Source organism: Gallinula chloropus, assembly GCF_964237585.1.
Source record: "Gallinula chloropus genome assembly, chromosome: 4".
Taxonomy (NCBI): domain Eukaryota; kingdom Metazoa; phylum Chordata; class Aves; order Gruiformes; family Rallidae; genus Gallinula; species Gallinula chloropus.
In genome coordinates, this window is record NC_140088.1 from 9,295,112 (window position 1) to 9,318,953 (window position 23,842).

Consider the following 23,842-nt stretch of genomic DNA (forward strand, 5'->3'; position numbering starts at 1 on the left):
AGAAATTAATCTAAAAAGAAAAATCTGTGTATCTGTATGTATAGTTGCCTGTATAAGTTAATGCAGTGCATCTGTATGTGGAAAAACATTACTTTATGTAGAGTACAGGGTATAAGCATTAGGAGACAGAATTTTAATTAAAGAAGAAATTCTAAGTTTGTCACATTAATTTTTTTGGAGGCTAATGTTGCAAGCTCAATAACCACCCTTTAAAGATACTGGCAGTTTTTTATTTTGCACGCCTTACACCAAGTGAGAATGTGTAGAACAGCCACCAACACAGCACCACAGACATGCACCAACTAAGATCAGTTACAAACAGACATATGACAACAGCTGAGTAGATGTAGAGGGCTGGAGCAGCTCTACTATGAAGACAGGCTGAGAGTACCTGGTTGTTCAGGTTGCTCAGCCAGCAGAGGAGAAGGCTCTAGGGAGATCTTATTGAGGCCCTTCAGTACCTACAACCTAAGAAAGCCGGTGAAAACTTTTTAGCAGTACCCATTGTGTGAGGACAAGGGGTAATAGTTTAAATTTAAAAGAGGGTATATTCAGACTACACATAAGGAAGAAATGTTTTACAACAAGGGTGTTGAAACACTAGAACAGGTTGCCCAGAGAGGTGGCAGACGCCCCATCCCTGGAAACATTCAAGGTCAGCTTGGAAAGGGTTTTAAGCAACCTGGTCTAGTTCAAGATGTCCCCGCTCACTGCAAAGTGGCTGGACTAGATGACCTTTAAAGGTCCCTGCCAACCCAAACTATTCTGATTCTGTGATAAATAAAGAGAATGGCATAAAAGGAAGTGGAAGGAATATTTAACTTCCCTTCTACCTAGCAATTATTGCCTGTGGCAGATGCACCCACCTTGAAGCCCACAGGAAAACATTCCCCTTGCAGTTTGAATGGCAGTGGCCATTTCAGCTGACTGATGCAAAGCTGAAATCTTCAGCCAATGGGAGGCCTACATGATCATCTGTCACCACAGGTCATATTTGAATTGGGTGTAAATGCAGTCCTGCAAGAGCCATTTTGAGTCGGTCTCCCTCAGAACAGTGGGTCTGCCGTCAAAGGCTCTGTCCATGGCTTGGGACGCCACCTATGGTTCGTCTTCTGTACAGACTGACACACCTCATCTTACATGGGTGAGAGGTTATGCACGTTTTGGGTCATCAACCACAGACATTAGGAGCTCTTATGTCAGTGGTGTAGTACTAACATCCCAGTGGGACATCTTGAACCTGTGGATTGGTAATGTCCACTGAAGCCTCGGAGCGACTTCAGTCAGAATAAAGTTCACTTCGTTTTTTTTCTTCCATTTCATGAAATCTCATTTTTTATTTTGTTAACTGGCCTGGCTTGGTTTGTGAGGTTCTATGACACTGCCCACAAACATCAATGGGCATTTACAGGTGATTACCTCACTGAAGCCCTTTTATGTCCTATTGATCCATCCCTGTCACCAAGAATTGCCAGTTTGTACTTTCCTCAGCAGGATCCTAGTACTTTTTAATGTCTAGGCCAGGTGTCACAGCAGGGGACTGTTTTTTCTGTGGTTACACACTTTCAATTTACAAGCACAGAATGGGCAAAAGAAAGCATTAAAGGAATTCTATCACTTCAGTGTCCCTACCACCCAAAAAAAAAGCACACTCCCTTGCACTGAAACAAGGCACAAACAGGGTATCAGGATAACACCATCCTTCGGTTTTGCCCATGGTTGGCCTGGGTGAAAAGGTTTCTGAGTTTCTAAAAGGTAAACAGACTTGATGTAACCTTTCTACTTTAGATCTTCCTTATTTCTTTCCAGACTCTCCTACCCGAATTTCGTTTTCCCTGGAGCAGAATCTTTCCTAGTAGAAATAAAATTAGGGGTTCTGTCTACTGTCTTTACCTTCTGTGCAGTAACCACAACTTCAAATAAAAATGCCTGCTGCATTTAGCCAGACACACCCATTTCAATGACATTTTATAAAAGTTACTGTAATGATCCTTCTCATATTGCCTAGATTAGTGTGGGTTTTTTCCTTTAGCCTAGTGGTTTGTTGTGTTTTGGGTTATTTTTTTAAATTTAGAGGTCTTCTATATTTGGATCCTATATAGCAAGTTTTAAACTACTGACAATAACATCCCTTTCCTACCTACCCTTTCCACCATGTCTATTAATAATGCATGAGACTCTCAAAGTCTGCTAATCAACATTAAAAAAAGGCACCCTGAATATGGTCCCAGTTGTACAATCTAGCTTTGAAAGCAACTTTACTAAAAAAAAAAAATTAAAAAAATAATATACACACACACAAAGTCTTCATCTTCTGTTTGTGTCCCTTCTGTGCCACACCCAGGAAGCACCAATGAGTGGTCCATGCTCATCCCTGAACACGGCAGCAAGAAAAATCACTTCCACTTACTTGGTGTTAATTCCGGGTTTCCTCTTAAATTCATCATCTTTGGAATTGAAGGTCCATATATGTCCACATCAAGTAAACCAACTTCTTTTGTCTGTGTAGGGAACAAATAAATAGAAATAAAAATACGATTTTGATTTTCCTCTCTCTCTCTAAACTGCAACTGAAGCATTAAATGCAATGTCTGTACAAGCTGAGCCAGACATCTTCACAAAATCTAGATTTTCAATAAACAGAATCTTCACTTGCACTTTTTCTTGCTTACAATGTATAATGTTTATTAATACAAAGTCTGTACAATACAAAGTCTAAACATTGCTCTTGCTACTCCCCGTACATTTATTTTAACTTTTTTAAAAGGTATCCTATTGTAAAAGGAAAAAAATTCTCAATGTTTGTAAATATATTCAAAATTAATGCAATTTGAATTACAACAGTGACTACAAGGAATGTGACAAGCATAAAAAAAACCCATATTTTTATCTTGCATTTGAGTTGCCAGAGTAGACTTCTCCAGACATCTTGAAAATACTTAAATGCAAGTCTCCAAAGCCAGTTAGACAGGCATAACATTTTTAATCAAATGCAATTACACAAAATAATGCTAAAAAATGGGTTTATTCAACTACATATGGTACAGCAGGCAATAAACTTTAAATAAGAATTATTTCAACTATGTAGTCTAGACTTCCAAGATTCATTTCTACATTTTTTTTTATAGATATACATACATATTTTGTGGAAATTAAACTATTTTTCCTACAGATGGCAAGACAGACTACCAATTACCAAGTTCTATAAATTAGTGGTAAAAGAGCAAGCCCTTTAAAGTGCTGAACGTCAAGTTTCTCTAATATAAAAAGCTAACTGCATTCAACGTTTTGCAAAATTGGAAGCAAGTATGTTTAAGGGCTTGTTTCAAAGGTTAAGGCAGCAGCAGGAGCTTTTCCAACAATGCTGAATCAGACCTTCACTGTTAGTGTTTCAAAATAAATGCTTTGTTTTTTGGAGGAAGCTTTCACAATTTGGTATCATATATTAAGCCATGTTTTTACCACAGTTTTGATGGGAAAGATGGAAAGACAAAAGCTCAGTGATCAGATTTCTTGTTGGAAGAAGAGTATAGTACGGCTTCTAATGCACGTGTACAGCATCTCCACCTTAGAGCAGGATTTCTAAACACAAAGTATATTCTGTGGTACCCCAAAGAGTTTGTTTGGGATTTTTTTTTAAAACAGAAGTGGACTTGGATTAAAACCAAGGTATTCAGGCCAATACTTTTAAATAAATATACTAGATCATAGAAGCCTAGATGCCTGAGTTTACTACAACATTGCTGTGGTTTAGCCTCACCCAGCAGCTGACCAACCTGCGGCCACTCACTCACTCCCCCACCACCACAGTGGGATAGGGATGAGAATGGGAAGACAAAGGTAAAATGTGAGGGTTGGGATACAGACAGTTTACCAGAACAGCAGAGGGAGAGGAAAACAACTATACTAATAAAAGAATGTAGAAAGCTAATACACAATGAGATATGCCCACCACCCAAACACAACACCCAGCCTGTTCCCAAGCAGCAATTCCCCCCTTCCTGACCAGTTCCCCCCTTATATACTGAGCATGACAACATCCCTTTGGCTAGTTTGGGTCGACTGTACTGGTTGTGTCTCCTCACAGCTTCTTATGAAAATTACCTCTATCCCAGCCATAAGCCAGGACAAACATAGGTACTAATTTGGGCTTGGAGGGTTTGCTTTTCGGCGCAGGTTGCTTTGCTTTTTCCTTCTCTTCATTTAAGCTGTTGATCATGAACTCTGAAGATACACTTAACAGCTGAGAAACTCAAAGTGTGAAAGTTACCTGATAGTAGCCACTAGCATCTTAAAATTTTACAAGTGAGAAGCAAAAAAAAGCATTATCATACATGACCTACTATCTACTTTGAAAAATAAGTTTTTACAACAAAAATTAACCAAATTTGCATTGTTACTCAATAAACATTTTTATTAAACAAAGCATATGTAATTACACAATTATTTCAGAAATTTAATATTTCTTTTTAACACCTTATAAAAGATACTATAAAAAAGTTCAGGAATTACTCCAACAAATTATTCTACTTCTTGCCTACTGTATGAAAGCTGCAGTTTCAAAAAGATTGAAAAGACCCTTTTTTATGTTAGATTTCAAAGACATCAACAACCGTGTTAGAGCTTCTTTGTACTGGTACAAAATGCATATTTTAAGAGATTAGAAAGAATCGTGACTCATCCCTTTTATCTGTGTCAGCACCTAATCAAACCCATCAAAACATCATCTAAGGGTTCTGCCATGTAATTACTTCTCAAATGAAAGTAAATATTTGCAGAAAACCTACAGAGTTTTTTAAACCTGACAGACAACCTTTCCCTCAACTTTTGAAGAGTTTCCCCCAACAAGTATCATGACTATCCACTGACTGACTAACTACAAGGATCTTACAACTCGCTACAGTTTTGTTTTCAGCCTAAAAGGACTGAAGATTTATGATGATCTAAATTAATTTGATTGACTTCATGGCCTCCTGGGTATAGTCAGATCTTCACCACCACCAGCCACTTGTTCCTAGGAATCAGAAGGAGTGTATCTACAAGTATATCAAATTTCCGGAAACAAAGAATAAACTCATGCAACGCTGGACAAAATCTCTCTCAATTATCTAGGAGCAAGTTTAGCTACTACTCCAAACTACAAAGCTCATCTTTGTTTCCAGCTAATATAATAATTCATAGAATTCATAGAATTATAGGGGTTGGAAGGGACCTCGAGAGATCATCGGGTCCAACCCCCCTGCCAAAGTAGGCTCCTTAGGACATAAACTTGATTATACTTTAAAAATATCTTAGGGATTTCCTCAAAATTAAGAAAGATGCCTGTTTCCAAGTTGCACTGCTTTCATTCACATGTATGGTTCAATGAAACAGTTGTCATCAAACAGAAAAATAATTTAACAGATTCTCCAGTTTCTACAACTTTTGTTAATGACAGAACAAATGTTCTTATAGACATGGGCTTTCTACAGATTACAAGAAAATGGTCTTGTGTAAAATCTTTAAATCACTGGTAGAACCTCACTACCTGAGGTAGGGTTTTTTCCTTCACCAAGCAATTCAACAAGTTAGGGGGAAAAAAAGAGTTTACAGTGCCTAATAGTAGCAGTTTATACAGAAAGAACTGACCCAATAAGTTAAGGTTTTGAGTTTTGTTTCTTCCCACTGTCCCCAACATGTGCAGTATGTAGGCATCCCCAGAATACTAGTAACAACCCTTTATTCAATGTTTAATTATCTTGGAAAAGCATTACGGCAACTATCAAGGCATCTTTTAATACAGGCACAGCACAGTCCAGATCATCTCTTCCAGCATTTACAATATTTTAAACCCCATGAGACCAAATAATTTTTATACACCTGGATGCTATCATAGAATTAATCAGAACTACCAACACCAGATGCTTGTCATGCTGAGTGAAGTTTCATTCAGATGCATGAGTTATAACAATAACAAAAAATTAAATTAAATTTTAATAAATTGTGTTTTTACCCTTATAACCCACATCTTATTTAAATCAACACATCTTTAAAACTAATCTAAAAAAAACCCCATGCATAACACTAGGTAAGAAAAAAAAAAAAGAACATCTAGGCAGAAGAAACAGACTATAGGAGATCACAAGCAGAGCCAAGATGACAAGCTAACAAAAATTTAAAAAGAAAAGGAAAAAAAAAAGCTTTGAAGTTCCTGTAATGTCCCCTTGACATTATTTTCATATGAATTTACATTTCATACCAAAGCTGAATCATTTCTTTTCTTAAATAATATTAGGGTTATGCAGACAGAAAGGCAACACTCAAAAGCACACACAAGCGTGTCAGAGTTCCCCAGCTTCTATGTGTTTTTCAGAACGCGCCACTTACCACAGCTACAACCACCTGTGGCACTCTGCAGGAAAACGATACAGATAATACAACTCTACCAACTTCTTGTGGCTACATTTCCCCATGACAATATTTCTACCCTGTGCTATCAACAATCAGCATTCCATTTCTCCAGCTAGCACAGGAATAGCCAATGAGAACAGCTGCTCCCATGTTAACACTTGTGGTTTTCCTTCCACCTGACAAGATGCGGAAGAAACTTTGAATCAATCTTCAAGTTTACTACACTTGGAATATACTTTTTAGAAACCTGTACCTTTTTGTTGTCTAAGTAAGTTCTGTGTCCATTTCTGGGCTCCCCAGTTCAAGAAAGAAAAGGAACTATAGGAGCTATAAAGATAAGGGGACTGGAGCATCTCTCTTATGAGGAAAGGCTAAGAGAACTGGGTCTGTTTACCCTGGAGAAGAGAGGACATCTCATCAACATGTCTTAATAGTTAAAGGGTGGATGTCTAGAGGAGGGGGCCAGACTCTTCAGTGGTGCCTGAATCTACCTGAACGTGATGCTGTACAACCTGATCTAGATGATCCTTGTTGGACTGGATGACTTCCAGAGGTCCTTTCCAACCCCACCATTCAGTGATTCTGTAACAGCTTAAAATAGAACTGACAGATGTAATAATTGCCATATGATTTAATCACATACTTCCACTGACACTGGACATATGGCAAGCTGCTTTGAAAAAACATACTGAACTAATACATGCAGAATTATCAACCTCTTCAGTAAGATCTTTATCAATACTCCACAGGGCAGAGAAAATACAAAATTAGAAATAAATACACTGCTGGCACATGAAAACATCTAAGTACTCTCTTAGTCTATGCAGCATGAAGTCTCTAAACACTTATGGATGTTCGTATTTACCTTCTCATCAATGCTTTGAAGGTTTCCCCCCCCCTCTAGCTAAGTGTTCTCTAGCATAGGCTAACTACTTGCTAGGATTTGCTCTTTCTGCACTACTGATGCCAGCTGGCTGGTGTCATCTGATCACTGGTGAGCACAAGATCACACCCCTAAAAAAAAATTAGGAAAAAAAAAAACCCAGAATAAAGGACTGCAGTGAAGAACTGTAACTCCTCTTAGACCTGCCTGAAGATTTCTGACACATATTCAGCATAAAGTACACCTATATAATTATTGCCTCCCTTACCCTAGTGAAACAGTTTTCACTTCAAGGAAGAAACTTCTCTCACCTACACCAGGAAATGAAAACAAGTTTTCACAGTCATCAGGTACAGATTCATATTCACAACAAAACCAAATGCTACATCACTAATGAAAGTATTTTTGCATATTACACTGAAAGATCAGAATCCTACAGCTTCATTTTGTTCAGTGTACAAGTTCCAGGCATAGATAATCTCACTCAAAAAGACCCTTTCCTTTAACTTCTCTGGAAAGATTCTTAGCATAATTAAAGTTCAGTTTAGCCTCTGAACTTGCCCACTGCCTTGTAAGCAATAGACATTTGCATCAAGCTCTGAACATAACTGTAACAAATCCCTTTGTGGGAAAAAGTAAAATAAAGCTGTTGAAGGTCATATTAGACATAGTCCCTTTATATACTGGCTAAGACAAATTTTGCAGTAAATTTTGAATCCTCTGCTTTTCCTTACACCAATTCTAAATTATTCACCCTAGCAAGGTGAGTTTTTCTATACTTGGTCTTTGTACAGATGACATAGGTCCATGCTATTGACAAAAGCATAGGCCCCTAAAATCATTTAGGTTGGCAAAGACCTTTAAGACCATCAAGTCCAACCATAACCTAGCACAGCCAAGTCCACCACTAAGTCATGTCCCTAAACACCACATCTATGCATCTTTTAAATACATTCATGTATACTGACTCAACCACTTTCCTGGATAGCCTGTCCAATGACTGATAACCCTTTCAGTGAAGAAATTTTTCCTAGTATCCAATCTAAACCTTCCCAAAACAACTTGAGGCCATTTCCAATTGCTTGTTTCTTGGAAGAAGAGACCAACACCCAGCTGGCCCAAAAATGAACACAGTATTTGAGGTGTGGCCTCACCATTGCCAAGCACAAGGGGCTGGTCTCTTCCCTAGTACTGCTGGCCACACCTTTTCTGTTGGCCTTCTTGGCCACCTGGACACACTGCTGGCTCATACTCAGCTGGCTGTCAACCAATACCTCCAGGTCCTTTCCCACAGTGCAGCTTTCCAGCCACCCTTCTTAAGCCTGTAGCATTGCATGGGGATGTTGTGACAAGACCAAGCACAGGACCTGACACTCAGCCTTGCTGAACCTCCTACAGTTGGCCTAGGCACATCGATCCAGCATAATTATAATAAATGACATATACCTTTTCTCCTGCTAACTATTTTAACAGACACTTAAGACTTGTTTAGTCTTTTCAATACACTTTCTTTACATAGGTTTCCTTTTCTGTCTTTCAGGTAATGTTAAGTATGAAATCAATTACACTTTCCAGTAACAGACTTGTCAACCAAATGTAACCAGTCCTGTTCATATACCACAGAGGAATCCCACACACATGCTTCTGTGGTTTGTAGAGAAACTGGTGATATTCACTGATTTCTTCCGAGTTGCAAAATGCTTTATGGAGGAACTAGCCTGATAAAAGACTTCCTGCCAACAGAAAGAAGGGAAAGAAAAAGAAAAAGGAAAAAATATCAGCTCACAAAAAGCTGCTATAAATAGCTGTTAATCAACACAGCCTACGTGCCTGCTAAACATCCAGAGACTCTTTGACAGCATTCATTTCATTTTTGCTCATCTTTTCAGAGATTTTTTCCATATTTGGTAGGGCATATGTATCCCCTCTGGACATTAGCAAATGATATTTTACTTTGAAGTAAACTCTGCAGACCACCAGAATTCCCTGATGTTCAGCCTGGGAAGGATGGAGGCACAGGTTAATGATCTATCATTCTATACAGTGAAGGATTCCCTACATTAGGAGTGCTCCCAATATTCAGCAGCTACAGCCCATTCCTAAAACAGAAATTCCAGCTTTGCTAAGTGAAGATGCCAGATATTTTTAAAGCTGGTGCTCTTAATCCACCACCAGGACTCTCAATTTACCCTTTTAATGTCATTAAGGACTTAGAGGTAATCTCAAACTGCAAGCAGACATGTCTATAGGACAAAAAGGAACTGAAAAACAGGATAGGCTCTAGATTCCTCATTTGACACACTGAATAGCCATTTTTTTAATCCCTAATTCTCTAACTCTTTCAGATGCACAATATTTAAGTCACTGTAAATTGGATTAAAGCCAAGAGTACCACCAGATTGCTCACTCTCCATCCTAGAAATGCAGGCTTGTTTTAAACACTCATTCTTCTACTGGTTTCAAAGCCCTTTTCCTTCATATGAATATCTTCTGGTTTTCTATCAGCTACAGAACTTCTCTCTGGCACTATTTTCCACAGCAGTCTGCAGTAGCTCCTAGTCAGGTTTCCAAAAAATCAGATAACAGCAATTCAACCTTGTTTGATCTTCTTATAGATTATGTATCCTACTGAAAAAAAGAATTTCAATACAGCGTTACCCTAAAAATAAATTGCCAAAATCCAAAACAGAATCCCAAACATGTCTACAAGTTGCCTCACTGCTTTCACAGCATGCCAAATTATTATAAACACGGTCCACTTTTCATATCAGTGTCTCTGACAGCTGCACGAGGCTACCAATGACCTGAAGACTCAGGATGCTGGTAATGCATTACTTCAAAGAAAAGAAAAAAAAAGGTAGACATTTTTATTTTCCTCAAATTAAGCACACAGCAATTTATTGAAACATAGCAGGTGACCTATGTTTGGAAGAAATTAGTTTCACTCATTTTTTACTTTAAAAAGATTAAGAATTTTTAAGTTTTATTCATTCATTTTCTCAGCTGATCTAGAAGCTGAGCTGTCATTGTAAGATAACCCCAATCAATTCTACGTGGCATCTCCAGCTTTACTGACACTTTTTAGCATTAAGAAACAAGCATGAACATCTTATCTACAGCAATTAAAGTCTTCTGATTCTCTAAGCAACAAAGGTAAAGATGCCTAGAAATCAAACCCTAATAATTAGGAAAGCTGCATAGGAAGAGGACAAAACAGGTCAAAACTTGCCTTCATGCTATAATTATTCAGTGAAGTCCATTATTGTCTATACATTCTACTAGATTTGCGTGTTGTTCCCCACACACAGATTTTTTTTCTTACCAGAAATGTATGTACATTGTGATGTCATGCAGCAAGCAAATATTACCCTACAGGCAAGTTTAATTACAGGAGCCAGCTATTTGAAAAAAGCTGGAATGTAAAGAAAAAGGATGTTTGGATTTTGAACATTTTTTAAAATTAATCAGCATTCTTTCATGAAATGCACATTTTGAAGTAATGAAAATTAATAGTGAATTCCCATGAAGACTCTGATAACAGTCATATAACATCTGTACTATAACTTGCTCTATATTTGTGAGAACCCTTGCTCGTGTGTAGCAGGCAGATATCCACACAAGTTTCCCTCTTTTTAGAAAAAAAATTGTAAAAATCCATATTGAGACATTTTCACTGTGATACTGTTCAGGCAGAGTGGTTTTCATTTGGCTCATTATAAACTCTGCCCAGCTTTATTTACATTATGAGATGGTGCATTTGGCACTTCACTCCCGAGGTTCGATGAAATACAGTTGGGGCAAAGGGCTGGTCTTGGCCGCCGGACTCGCCCTGTTCCCTCTGCCTCCCTCCATACAGAAACAGGGATGGTCTTACATTGGAAATCCTACGTTGCTCAGCAACCAGTGGGTTTGCTTGGGAAAACAAAGGCCACTCCTCAAGATAAAATCACCCCTGATGCATTTGAAATTTTGGTCCTGGTGTGCTTGACCCCTGACACAGAGTTAGGCGAGCACAATTAAAAGTGATGTCTTCAATCACGTGCCCTCCTTTACTGCAGGCAGAAGCCACTTGCTTATGCAGTAATTTGTTCCATATGGTTTTACTTCTTCCTCATCTGTCCTTCAGAACACGAGAAACATTTCATCCTATAGTGAAAAATGTAAATCTTCCTGGAAAGAAAAGGAGAGTCAAAGGAAATCTGACTGGGGAGCTTGCCTCATAGTGACAGCACAAGCATGCAGCCTCCCAACTGGATTTGTGCCATCCTTAGTCATGCACAGCTGGTGTTTGCTGACTAAAACACTCTGTTCATAAACAAGCAATCTCTATCCTATTATTGCTGCCATCTATTAATTCAACTTGTTTCTACTATAATAAATCGACTCTGGCCGGGCAGCTTTCATAAATAGTCATTCTGGTCTGAATATGAATCGTCCTGGCACAAAACCCAAAAATTCTTCCCAAGTGCTCCTAGGGGAGCACAACTGACTGCTGGTACATCAAAGGAATGAAAAGAATCAGCTGTCAAACTAAGCAAGTAATTAAAAATAGGACACAAGGGTAAAACTTGAAGTTATTTCTTAACACAAAAAGAACACTGTATAGATTTATAGGTCTTGATACAGGCACAAGAGCTTTTATAATTCTTAACTAATCCATCTACAACAGGTAACCCAGGGTACCAAAAGCCTAATATTGCAGACAGGGATAAGAGGCTGCCCTGCTCGCTTCCCTGGCTTTGCATCAAAAAAGTGCAGAACAAAACTCCCAAAAAAACCCTACTTTGCCTTGGATGTGGTATCTAGGCATCTAAATTAAATCCTGTCTTGAATTATTTACTCTGTAACCATGAGGTAAAAATATGCCAAACAGCCTGAGCACCAGCATGCAAGACCAACTCCTGAATTCTAATCTCAACTATGCCAACACCACTGTGTGCCAATGACAATATCCAAAGCTCTGATGAAGCCTTAACACTTAAAAGCATCATTATAATAACTGAAACATCTTCCATATTAAAAAAAAATTAAAATCTCTCTATGGAAATAGTTGGGGTTGGGTTTGGTTTTCTTAGTTACAGAAAGTAGACTTTTAAAAGATAGAAGGAAGCTTTCTTCTACGCAGAGCACAAAAAATTCCTTTATGCTTTGACTGTTAATCTTCCTCTGGCTTATAACACTATCAAACAACAATAAGATGTGACAGCTGTTACTGAAAGCAGCAAGAATCTACTCTAACCCAATCTCCCCTGAAAGCATCTTCCACAGATCTCCTTCACCAGAAAACCACTGTTCTCAATAGTCTGTGACCTGTATAACACCGAAAGAAACAGAAGACAACATTACTTTTAGTCATTTAGCTCCAGTACATGACCTGCTTTGAAAAATCTAGTTATAAACATTGAACTTGTAACAAACTGCATCTAGGGAAAGAAGTACAGACCTTTATTGTCATGGTGTCCTATCTTTATTCATGAGTCCTTTCTTTCTTCCTTTAAACAGTGCATCAAGTTCAACCATCAGTTTCTATAAGCCTGTACTTGGCTTGTGAGAGACATAAGGGCTGTAATGAAGTTGTGGGAGGATGCTGAAGTTTTACTATACTAACAGAATCATTACTGCTTTATCAGGAACAGATGAACTTAAGATAACAATGAAGGGAAATGAAATAGGGGGAAGGCAATGCACAATCAGCAGTTACTAAAGGTAAAATGAAGATGATCATGGCTGCCTATCTGAGACCACAGAAATTCACTACCAACTTAGCAGGAATTACCAACAGACTCTGGAAAACAGGCTCCTCACTTATTTCACCATAAAATAATGAAGACTGTAATGATCCCTACAATTCAGAGCACTGGGCAATCCTAGCCTGGACCAAGGTCCCAGAGATATTAATTTCATAATCCTTACTTACAAAAACTAGCAAACTGAAATCAATGGGAGTACACAAATTAACACATCAGCAAATTCAAGACGAAAGGTTAAACAAAAACATGACATGACATCATTACCTTAAAAAAAAGAAGTCTCAAGGCATGAACAAAGAAGACAGTTCAGTTTATACAATCCATTGTAATTTCATATTTTCTAACCTGTAACTACATCAATGCACAATTTCACCACGCAGCAGCTTGTTAAATTGTGACCACCAGTTCATGCAAGTCACAGCGACTTCATCAATTTCAGCTGCTCTTCATTGATTAACATCCATCAGACACTGGTCTCCAACGTTACAACACCACATAATAGTAACATCAGTCACAACTGGCACATTCTATGTTTGCTCAACTTTCTTGGCTCAATTTCATTTAAAATGATTTTTCAGTCCCTGATTTTCAAATACCGTGCAAATAACCTGTTCCATCATTCTAGGCTGTGGTTTCTCTTATTTGTGTGCTTTACAAGTGCTTTAATGTACTACTGAAATCACATCACGTTTCAAGCCAGATGTTTAACTCCTAATGAAAGGGTATAATCCCACAATTTGTGCATTTCAGAATTACTAAGAGCTGCTTTACCTAAATATAAATTTAGACAATGCAAAAAACTGCGTGTTTGGAAAGTATCAGGCACAATCCTGTAAAAGCTGGTACAAAAAGTTATGTGCAATTAGTTGACACTGTTTCCATGGAGCTACTCAATGACCATGCCACAACACAGATCACATTGCAGGATCACATTTGTTTTGTAAAAGTATTGCAGCAAAAGCCATGTTTTAAAGTTAATTAGAAGGAACCATTCAAGCAGTTTTGCTTTTCAAGATGACAGATTCTCCTCTGAAATCAAATTACTCCAGCAGCCTATTTAAAACACAGAATTAAAAACTGTGAAATATCAAGTTCAGATGCCATTACAAACAATTTGTATTTCGTAAAACAGATTTAAAAATACTCTCTTCCTATGAAGTATGGTGGACTTTATTGATTTTTATAAAATCTTCTACAAAATTCCTACACGAAGTGTGCAGATTGCATGTAAAACCCATTCCTTCTACTAGTCTTCTTTCACTCATCTTTTACAAGAAAAGGATTCTACATTTACCAGATTAAAACACTTGAGGATACGTTGTTCTTAATTAATGCTTTATGAGTACAAAACCTACATTATACACTGCCACACAGGAAGTGAAGCTTGCTTCTCAGTTTAGCTCTATGGCAATAAACATGCACAATGGAACTACTCCCAGTTTATAGCAGCACGTGGCCATAAGGAAGACCTGTTTGTTTTACACTTGAATGATTCCCACTGTCTATTTATAGTTCAAGTAAATGTTTGAAGAATATCAAACTGGACAATGATATTTTGCCACTCAAAAACATAACTCTTTTCAGTTTCCCCTCAGTACATATAAAGTATATACGTTAATTTCTCTGAGAGAAGTAAATCTTCAGAATTATAAAAAATGTTTTGGAGACCATCCAGAACTTACTCCTATTTTTTTCCAAGTCAGTGCTCTGAAGTGATAATAGAATTCAATTATTTATTACATGTCTCCAACCTGCACAAACATTCTCTACTATGTCTACACATCCTTTCAGAATCGCAGTTGAACTCAGAGCACACAAGGAAAAGGACACAGCCAAAACCAGATGAAAGATGAGAGCTACTAAGTCATTCATGGTACTGATAATATACAAAACAAACCAATATAAAGTCAGTAGTCCATGAAAACAAATAAAGAAATTAATTGTTGGGCTAAATACTTAGATTTAATGTATGTGATTGTCCCCAGCAGTAAGAATTTTATTTATGACTCACACCCTTGTTTCACATTAAGACTAATAATTGGACGTTCACCTACCGGATCATTTGCTGCTAGGGCAAGGGCTGTATTTACTGCAAGAAAGAAAAAGAAAAAATATTAAGCGCAAGAAAACTTAATTCCTGAATACTGAGAATGTTATCATGACATCAGGACAAAGTTAATCACAGAATCACAGGGGTTGGAAGGGACCTCCAGAGAACATCGGGTCCAACCCCCCTGCCAAAGCAGCTCCCCAGCTCATATTGCACAGGGCGGCGTCCAGACGGGGCTGGAATATCTCCAGAGAAGGAGACTCCACACCCCCTGGGCAGCCTGTCCCAGGGCTCCCTCACCCTCACTGGGTAGAAAGTTCTTCCCCATGTTGGTGCAGAACTTCCTGTGCTCCAACTTGCAGCCATTGCCCCTTGTCCTGTCTCCACAGACCACTGAAAAGGGGCTGCCCATTTCCCCTGCATCCCATACTTAAGATATTTATAAACATTAATAAGGTCCCCCCTTAGTCTTCTTTTCTCTGGGCTGAACAGTCCCAGCTCACTCAGCCTTTCCTCATAGAGGAGATGCTCCAGGCCCTTAATCATCTTTGTAGCCCTTCTCTGGACTCTCTCCAGGAGATCCCTGTCTTTTTTATACCAGGGAGCCCAGAACTGGACACAATACTCCAGGTGGGGCCTGACCAGGGCAGAGTAGAGGAGAAGGATCATCTCCTTCGACCTGGCACCAGGGCACACTGCTGGCTCATGGCCAACCTGCCATGTCTCAAACTTAATAATTGCATTCATCATCTTGGTTCTTAGCTTCTTGCACCTCTTACTAATTTAAGTGGCAGCAGGACACACATTTCAGTCTGTGTTTGCTAACAGACTAACAAACTCGAGCTAATCCACAAAAACTTGCAAATTCTCAGTTTCTAGAAGACACTGCAAAATAAAAGTAAAATCTAGAGTATTTTGCTAAAGGATAACATTAAGAAAAAAAAATTGAAGTATCCACATGACTTTTGAGAAGTGGACGCAGTACCATGAAACTAAAATAACCCTACCATAGGTAACCTTCACAACAACCTCTAGTGAACCTTCTAAGAAGTAGACATTAGGTAAGTATTACTTAAACTACTAAAGTACAGCAGTCAGAATGATGACTAGGTCTCTTTTTTTATTTCTTCTGATATGTTACAAATGAGTATTTTCTGGAAGAAGCATCTGTAACAACTGAAGAAACAGAAAAATGGCGTGAAGCCATTAAAAAGACTGAGAGTTTAATTTTTACATTTCCATCAATATTTAACTCCCATAACTAAAAAGCACAGGGAAGAAATACTATGTTTTAATGGCTCACCAGCTTTTATTATCTTGGAAGACCTAGAAGCTTCCAGCATAACCAAATAGTAACTGGTACAATCCAAGGAGCAACATGTTTTAAAAGAAAACAAAAAGCAAACAACCAAAAGCATGCAGAAAAAAAAAACCCAACCCTGACACACACACAACTCTTTCTTGGGTGGCATTTTTTGCTTTTTTTACACATTGTAGCGTGTCGGTCCATAAAGCCTTTTAAGAATGACAACCTCTGATCAGCCTTGTGCTACTGGTAGAGTACGAAGGTACAGAGAACAAGCTGGGGAGCAGATTCTCAGCTTAAATAATTTAGTATTGAGAAGATAAGGGGGTTTTTAAACCAAATGGTGAGGAGGTTAACAAGGAAAATTTTACAGCTCTCCCCAAGAAGCACACAGCCTTTGTTTACTCCTAAACTGATAAAGCATACAGATTTTATTCTTCAGTTTGCTATTTAAACGGATGTTTGATTAACTGTTCCCTGAATCAATCAGAATAAAATTCATCTTCAGAAACTTGGAGGCCAATCTACAGAAGAAAAAACAAGCAAATGATTGATAAATAAGAGGGGAAAAAAATTAAAATCAACTGCAGCTCATGTCTGAAGAGACACAAAGGAAACAGCAAATTACTCCACACGCTGCTTTAAAGCCACTTTCTATATCTCTCCTTCCTGTAGTGTTACATGTGAAATTCTCCTTCCTATATTATCATCCTTCCAATTATCATGTGTGAAAATTCGAGTATGATCCCAATGCTTCTTCAATTAAGGATATTTAACCACTGAAGGGAAAAAAAAGGAGACAGTGGGAATAATATAGTAGGAAAACCTGAGGTTTTTAGCAGGATATCTAGCTGGACACCTGATGTTCTCTGTTGAATCCCAGCTGATTGTTGCATCCTATTGTCTTTGTATTACTGTCAGTTCCAATAGTGCATAGAGATGCAGCACAGGATCTAAAGTGACCCTAAACATTCATGTTAGTAAATTCCTATAAACAGGACTGCATGAGAGCAGGGCAGATGCATTACAGAAGTTCTTTTTTTTTTTAAATTATTTTTAAAACTTCCCAGCAGACTCCCAAGAAAAGTCAACATGGTGTCTCTGTCCATGCTGAACCAGATGAACAGTATCAAGACTGATGCATAGGGAGACTGGAGTTAGTCTTCCAGAAGTTAGTACAAGACAAAACTTCTTGACCCAAAGTCATACAGGTACAAAGCCAGCTGAGTACATCTACATCTCTGACATGGTTAACCCTCATCATTAATAGAACACCTATAGATAACCAAGATGAACTCTCCACGAAAGATAACTTTCAATACTTACACCTCAACGTAAGTGGTATTTAGAAATAGAATAAATGGGTTTTGAGTATTTTTCAGAATATTTTAACACATGTAGTAGGCCCAGGATAAATTAAAAAAAAAAAGAGTTATGTTGATCCTAGAAAGGAACTGTGAATAAATACTGTTACTACCTTTGCCAAAGCCTGGACCTGTATCTGGGTTCATCAGGTGAACAAATGGATTTTGGCCCCTACCTTTAAAGAGTGAGTTTCAACAACAGTACATCCTACATGCAAAATAAAAGCATGCAGGAGAAAAAAAATTAACATGACTGATAAATTCAGGAAACAGTCAAATGTATCAGGTCTCCTGAATAATAATGAGAAATCTCAGTCCCTTCATCTTTGCTAAAAATGTTTGAAGACCAACATAGCTGGTAGTATCAGAAGTTTTATTTTCTTCAAACTGTATGATTTACAAAAAGAGAGAAAGAACATCAGCCATTAATTTTATTCCACTTTCACAGATGAAAATTGTAAGCTAAACCCACCCAAAATAACTTTAAACAACTCACACAAAAAAGAACTCAACATTGGCCAGATGGAGTAAATACAACAGAATGTTGGTAAAAGACAGAAACTTGACAAGATAGGAAACATAAGAAAAAAAAATAAACAAACACTTACACTAAGCAAACACCAACAAGAAATAACTGAAATATTCAAACATGCTTTGAAAAATATTCATCCTATAACACAATTTCTTCTTTTAATCATTGACTACATTGATTTCAGAAGACTAAAGAGTGCTAGAAGCAACACAGAACACAATATGAAAGCTATATGCAATAAACAGAAAGTGATATTCAACAGAAATACAAAGACAGGTAAAGGAATGCATACCCACTTGTCCTGAAATGGTGATCTAGAGCAACTGAAACAAACGTGCTCGTGGAAGGAATATGAAGAGCCCTGACAGCCCTTCAGAGGGATGCAGACAGTAAGACTGATTGTATTTTCTGGGTGCTTTAGGAATTAGAGGTACATAGCACCTTCCTCCCTTTTCAACTCCTGATCTCACAATCAGTCAGTAGAGTTTGTCATCATATTCCCCACAAACCTCCATCACAAAGAATGTAATTTTAAGTACATACTTCAGCAATGATGCCATGCAATACTTAGATTCGTACATGTTATCTGACCTTCAGTTGTTCACCTGAACCATGAAATTCATTCTCATTTTAATAAACAAGAATCTAGATTCCTCTTTCCAATATTATAAATGAATGCATTTATTAACAAATGGCTGCCCAATACAGCAACACCTGAATGGCTCACTGACATTTCAACTCTCTTAATTAACGATTGTTGAACCCTTATTTTTTATTTTTAAAAGGATGGGTATGAACTCCCAGCTGTTTGTTATTTATACATGTATCATACTTAACGTACAAATTACATACTTACACCAGTTAGTGGAACTTAAGTTCGCGTATTTGTTTGCAGGCATGAGAAGGATAATCTAAATTTACAGTTCAATTTATGTTCAGTTTGTAAATCTGTTGATTTACAAACAGATATTTGGTGTTTTCAGTAACCTGAAACAACCAGCCTATGAATTATAATCATCAACCAAAAGGTATAACATTAAGAAACACAAGTGTTTATTGTTTTGCATGTCTCTGTACAGGAATGTGTATCCTACATATAGGATACTATGTATATGTGTATCCTATGTACAGAAAAAGTACTTTCAAAAAAATTTCTTAATTACTAGGATATCATCACACTTGTCTGTTCTAGTAGTTATTGACAGGCAGTCCTTTTCAAGCGTGGCTCAAATACAAACCACAAAATGAGAAAGTAAGAGCTACATCAATGCACTATTCATGGTAAACAGAGATGAACAGCAGACAACACTCAACTAAAGGATGACACTTTTCCTAACCTAGATGCTAAAGAAGAGATTTTCAAAAAACATGTTTTTAAGCAAATTTCTAACACTTACATCTTTGCAAAGAGGTTTTACCTTCAGTGCCATCTTCGCTTAAGTTCAAGCAAATTTCTGCACTATTGGTAACCCATGTACTATCTGGTTCTACCACCTAGGAACGGCACAGTTAGAGAAAAATCAATTCAAAACTCAATGGTGAGGCTAAGACAAGAAGTCAAGGTGCTTCACAAGGCTCTGATCAATTTATAACTGCTGTTTCATCTCTTTTTTATGAAATGCCTACACAAGTAGTTGAGAAAATTTGACAGAAACCTAAATATTAGCATCCTCTACTGACCACACAACTATGCCGACATAGTACAGAAGAGCACCGTACAGGCACACCTATGCCACTATGGAACATAGTACCATAGTATATGGATCAGTACCACTGCACCCACATAAAATGCCCTCTACCTCAAGCTTATACAGCCTCTTAGGAAAGCAGACTGGCCCAAGACATCACTACGCTATTACAAAGATATTATTTCAAAGCTGTCTGCTCAACTTGCACCTCATTTAAAGCCAAGGCCTCTGTACCTGTATAGATTCTCAATGGCTGCCACAAGACTTGACAGAGGAGAAGGGCTCTCCTACTTAACAGGACTCAATTACCAGGTAATGACACAAGTGCCCAAATATTCCTTACAAAGTATTACATAATGCACAAAGGAAACGATAAAGTAAGAACAACAATCTTACCTGCTGTTGTTGATTTTCCAACGCCTCCTTTTCCAGAAGCGAAGACCACCACCTGCTTAACTCCTTCTATGGGCTTCTGTTTCGGCAGCCCACGTGACAGGATCTGAGCACGTTTGTCCCTTAGAACTTCATCCCTGGAGCTAGAGGACTAACAAAAAAAAAATCCCAGAAAACAGGGAAATGCATATGCACCGACCTGCAGATTTTACAGAGAAAGCTGACAGGGAAGAACCCACCTGGACACTGTGGCATTTTGACTGCTGGTACATACAATATGTTTTGCCCACAGTTCTCTCCCCGAGGGAGCTTACTTGACTGGCAGGAACGGGGCCTGCTTCAAATACTCCAGCGGGTATTTTGTTCAGGCACACAGCTCAAAAAAGATAGAGCTCAACACATTTAAAGAGGGCTTTTGTTAAAATAAACCCAAACACCACTTAAAAAGTTGGAAGCTTTAAGAAACGGGCCAGGCCTAGTGAGTGGTCTAGCAGGAAAAATGCAGGTAACGGCAAGGGAAGGGAAGCCCTAGGTGCTGGGGGGCTGGTGGAGCACAGGCAGCTTTCCAGAACACTGTCCCTCCCCGAGCCGTGTCGGAGGCAGCTGGGCAAGTGCCGGGAGCAGGTCTGGCTTCCCTGTTAGTTCTGAGCAAGAGGCACACGGCGGCTTCTCTGCATCTGCGGGCCCTAGCAGCAGGACGGATGCACTACCAGGCAGCGGCCGGCATCTCGACGGACACTGTCCCAACATCTACCTGGTTGCCCGATTTTACCACCACAGGCGGTGAGCGACCGCTCGCTCCTTCCACGGTATCGACTTAGGTCGAGGCAAAAACCCCAGCAGACTCATCATCCCCTGCACGGAGGGGCTGGCTGCCCCGGACCTCCCCTCGCTGTTAACGCGGCTGTATCGCCACACCACAGAGCAACTGCTGGAGCCAGGACACGTCCCGCCTGAGCACCCGAGCAGGTCTAGGCCACGGCAGCCCTCCGGCTTCCCACCCCAAGCACACAGCTCCATCCTCCGCGGCGGCGGGCACGGCCACCCGGCTCCCCGCCCGCCTCGGGGCGGACCCGGCGAAGGGCGGAGAGCTCACGCTTCACTCACCGCGGAGTCGGCAAACGGAGCGGCGCAAGCGACGAGTCCCCAGCCTGAGTCGCGCCACGGCGCCGTTTTACCTCTCCCGCCACCGACAGAGAAGCGAACAGCGCGCAGCACCCGACGCCAGGCAAGAGCACCCATAATCTCCACCTCCCCCGCCCCGGGCGCGCTGAGATGGCGCCGTCTCGCCGCGCCTCAGCCCGCCCCCTACGCCGCGACGGGCCTCTTTCTGCTCGGGCGGTTACCGGTGTCCCGGCTGCTGCACAGTCCGGGTCGCCCGGAGACGCGGCGACGGGGCTGAGGCTGAGGCTGGGCAGACCCAGCAGGTCCCGGGGAGAGCTTACAGGAGGTGGATGATATTGCGCTGAGGGAAGCGTTGCGGCTGCAGACCTTGGTGGAACAGACAGAGGCCTTCCGGGGTACAGTGCCGAGTGGTGGCACTGTGAAGCAGCAGTACGAAAAAACAGCTGCTTGCCGCTGTCTCGAAGAAAAGTGGCCCCAAAAGGAAAATACGGGGTGACCGTAAGCAGTACAAATTGGTTTGGGGTTATGCCTCCTGTCGGTGTGCTTGAGCCCACTTGGATGCCGTTCTGGCTTTCCCTGGGGCGCTCCTTCAGCATGCCAGTGCCTTTGGAATTCTCTTCTTCACCCACAAAATGTTCGGCAAGTCCTGGGTTCCTCCTTGGCATGTGTGCTCTGCACATACAATAAATACATTCCATTTAATCATTTGGGTCATTAATTTGAAAAACAAAGAGACCTGGAGCCAGGACAAATGCCACCTGGTATATTTATTTAATCATACTAAGGAGCTGGTAATTGTCACAGTTACAGTTCTAGTTTTCCTGCCAGTTTACACACAGTCCATACAAGTTCCATCAGAAACACGTTTCTGTTTCTTATGGTATGTAGGATTTGTTTAAAGCTTGAAGACAGATGTCATCTACTGCTTCTCTCCCACCTACAAGGGGTTGTAACCATATTGGGGAAGCAAATTAGATCAGTTTGGCATGATTTACTCTTGATAGTTCCATGAATAGTTTTTATTCATCTAAGTAGTAAAATAGAAGTAATTCAGATCTTGGTGTTTTCAGGCTGTTGTGCTTTTGCGTAGCTGGGTTCTGGTGGAGAAGGGAGGGCTGCAGGGGGGGGCTGCAAGAAACAGCCAGAAGCTCTCTGCAGGCCCAACAGAGCAAACACCAGCCGGCTCTAAGCTGGAGTTCTTGTTGACCAAGGCTAAGCCCATCAGTGGTGGTCACAGCACCTCAGGGAATCCCATTTTGAAGAAAAAAAAAAATGCAAGCAGACACTTTTTGCCAACAGAGAAGGGAGTGAGAATATGTAAGAACGTGTGCAGATACCAAGGCCAGTGAAGGGTGAGGGAGGGGAGGAGGCACCCCAGGTGCCAGAGAAAGATGCCCCTGCAGCCCATGGAGAAACCCATGGTGGAGCAGGTGTACCCCCACAGCCCATGGAAAAGGATGAGACCCCACTTGCACCCATGGAGAGGCCCTGCACTGGAGCAGGTGGAGACATACAGGAGATGCTGTGACCCACATTGGAGCAAGCCTCTGCCAGCACCTGCAGCCCATGGAGAGACAGACACAGAGATGAGCAAGAGAGAGAGATCCACGAAGGAGCAGATATGCTGGGTGAGGGACTTGTGACTCTGTGGAGGACCAGGCTGGAGCAGTCTGGGCTCAAGAGACTGAGAGACATTCTATGATTTTATGACTGCACCTCATAGACGTGACCCATGCTGGGGCAGCTGGTGAAGAGCTGAAGCCCTGTGGGAAAGGACTCACACTGGAGACATTTGTGGATGATTGTCTCCCCTGTGTGGGACCTCACACTGCAGCAAAGGAAGGGTGTGAGGAATGACCCTCCAGCTACAAAGGAAAACAACCAGTGAGAAACTGACTGAAATCCCATTCCCCTATTCTCTGCCCCTCCCTATGCCACAATTTGTGGGGGGAAGAAGGGAGCAAAATCATGACTAAAGTGAAGTCTGCTAAGAAGGGAGGGTTGGGGGGAGATTCTTTAAGATCTGGTCACACTTCTCATTATCCGACTCTGGTTTCACTGGGTGTGCAGTGCAGTTTAATAAATTAGAGTTTTCTTCCCTTTATTCTGTGTTGAGTCTATTTTGCCCGTGATGCTGATTGCAGGATGATCTCTCCCTGTCCTTATCTCGACTCCTAAGCCTTCCAATATATATTTTCTCCCCTGTTCAACTGAGAAGGGCAGTAATAGAGCGACTTCAGTGGGCATTTGGCCTCCAGCCAGGGACAAAACAACACCCAGGGCATTAGTTTTCAAAGATGAAATAAAGTGTATATAGTGTCCTTTGTTGATGTCGGTAGTAATACATAATCAATCAGATGA

At 40.1% G+C, this 23,842-nt stretch overlaps 1 protein-coding gene across 1 annotated transcript in view; it reads right to left on the reverse strand.

The window, feature by feature from the left end:
• The window catches only part of NUBPL (NUBP iron-sulfur cluster assembly factor, mitochondrial), a gene marked incomplete at its 5' end in the record, with an annotated part of 83,705 nt that extends 62,107 nt beyond the window's left edge, over positions 1–21,598 (reverse strand). The window contains 4 exons of the mRNA XM_084263087.1: positions 2,411–2,501; positions 15,078–15,112; positions 20,360–20,507; positions 21,464–21,598. Coding sequence (XP_084119213.1) covers positions 2,411–2,501; positions 15,078–15,112; positions 20,360–20,507; positions 21,464–21,598 — 409 coding nt within the window. The remainder of the gene's footprint in view (positions 1–2,410; positions 2,502–15,077; positions 15,113–20,359; positions 20,508–21,463) is intronic.
• Between the last annotated feature and the right edge of the window lie 2,244 nt (positions 21,599–23,842).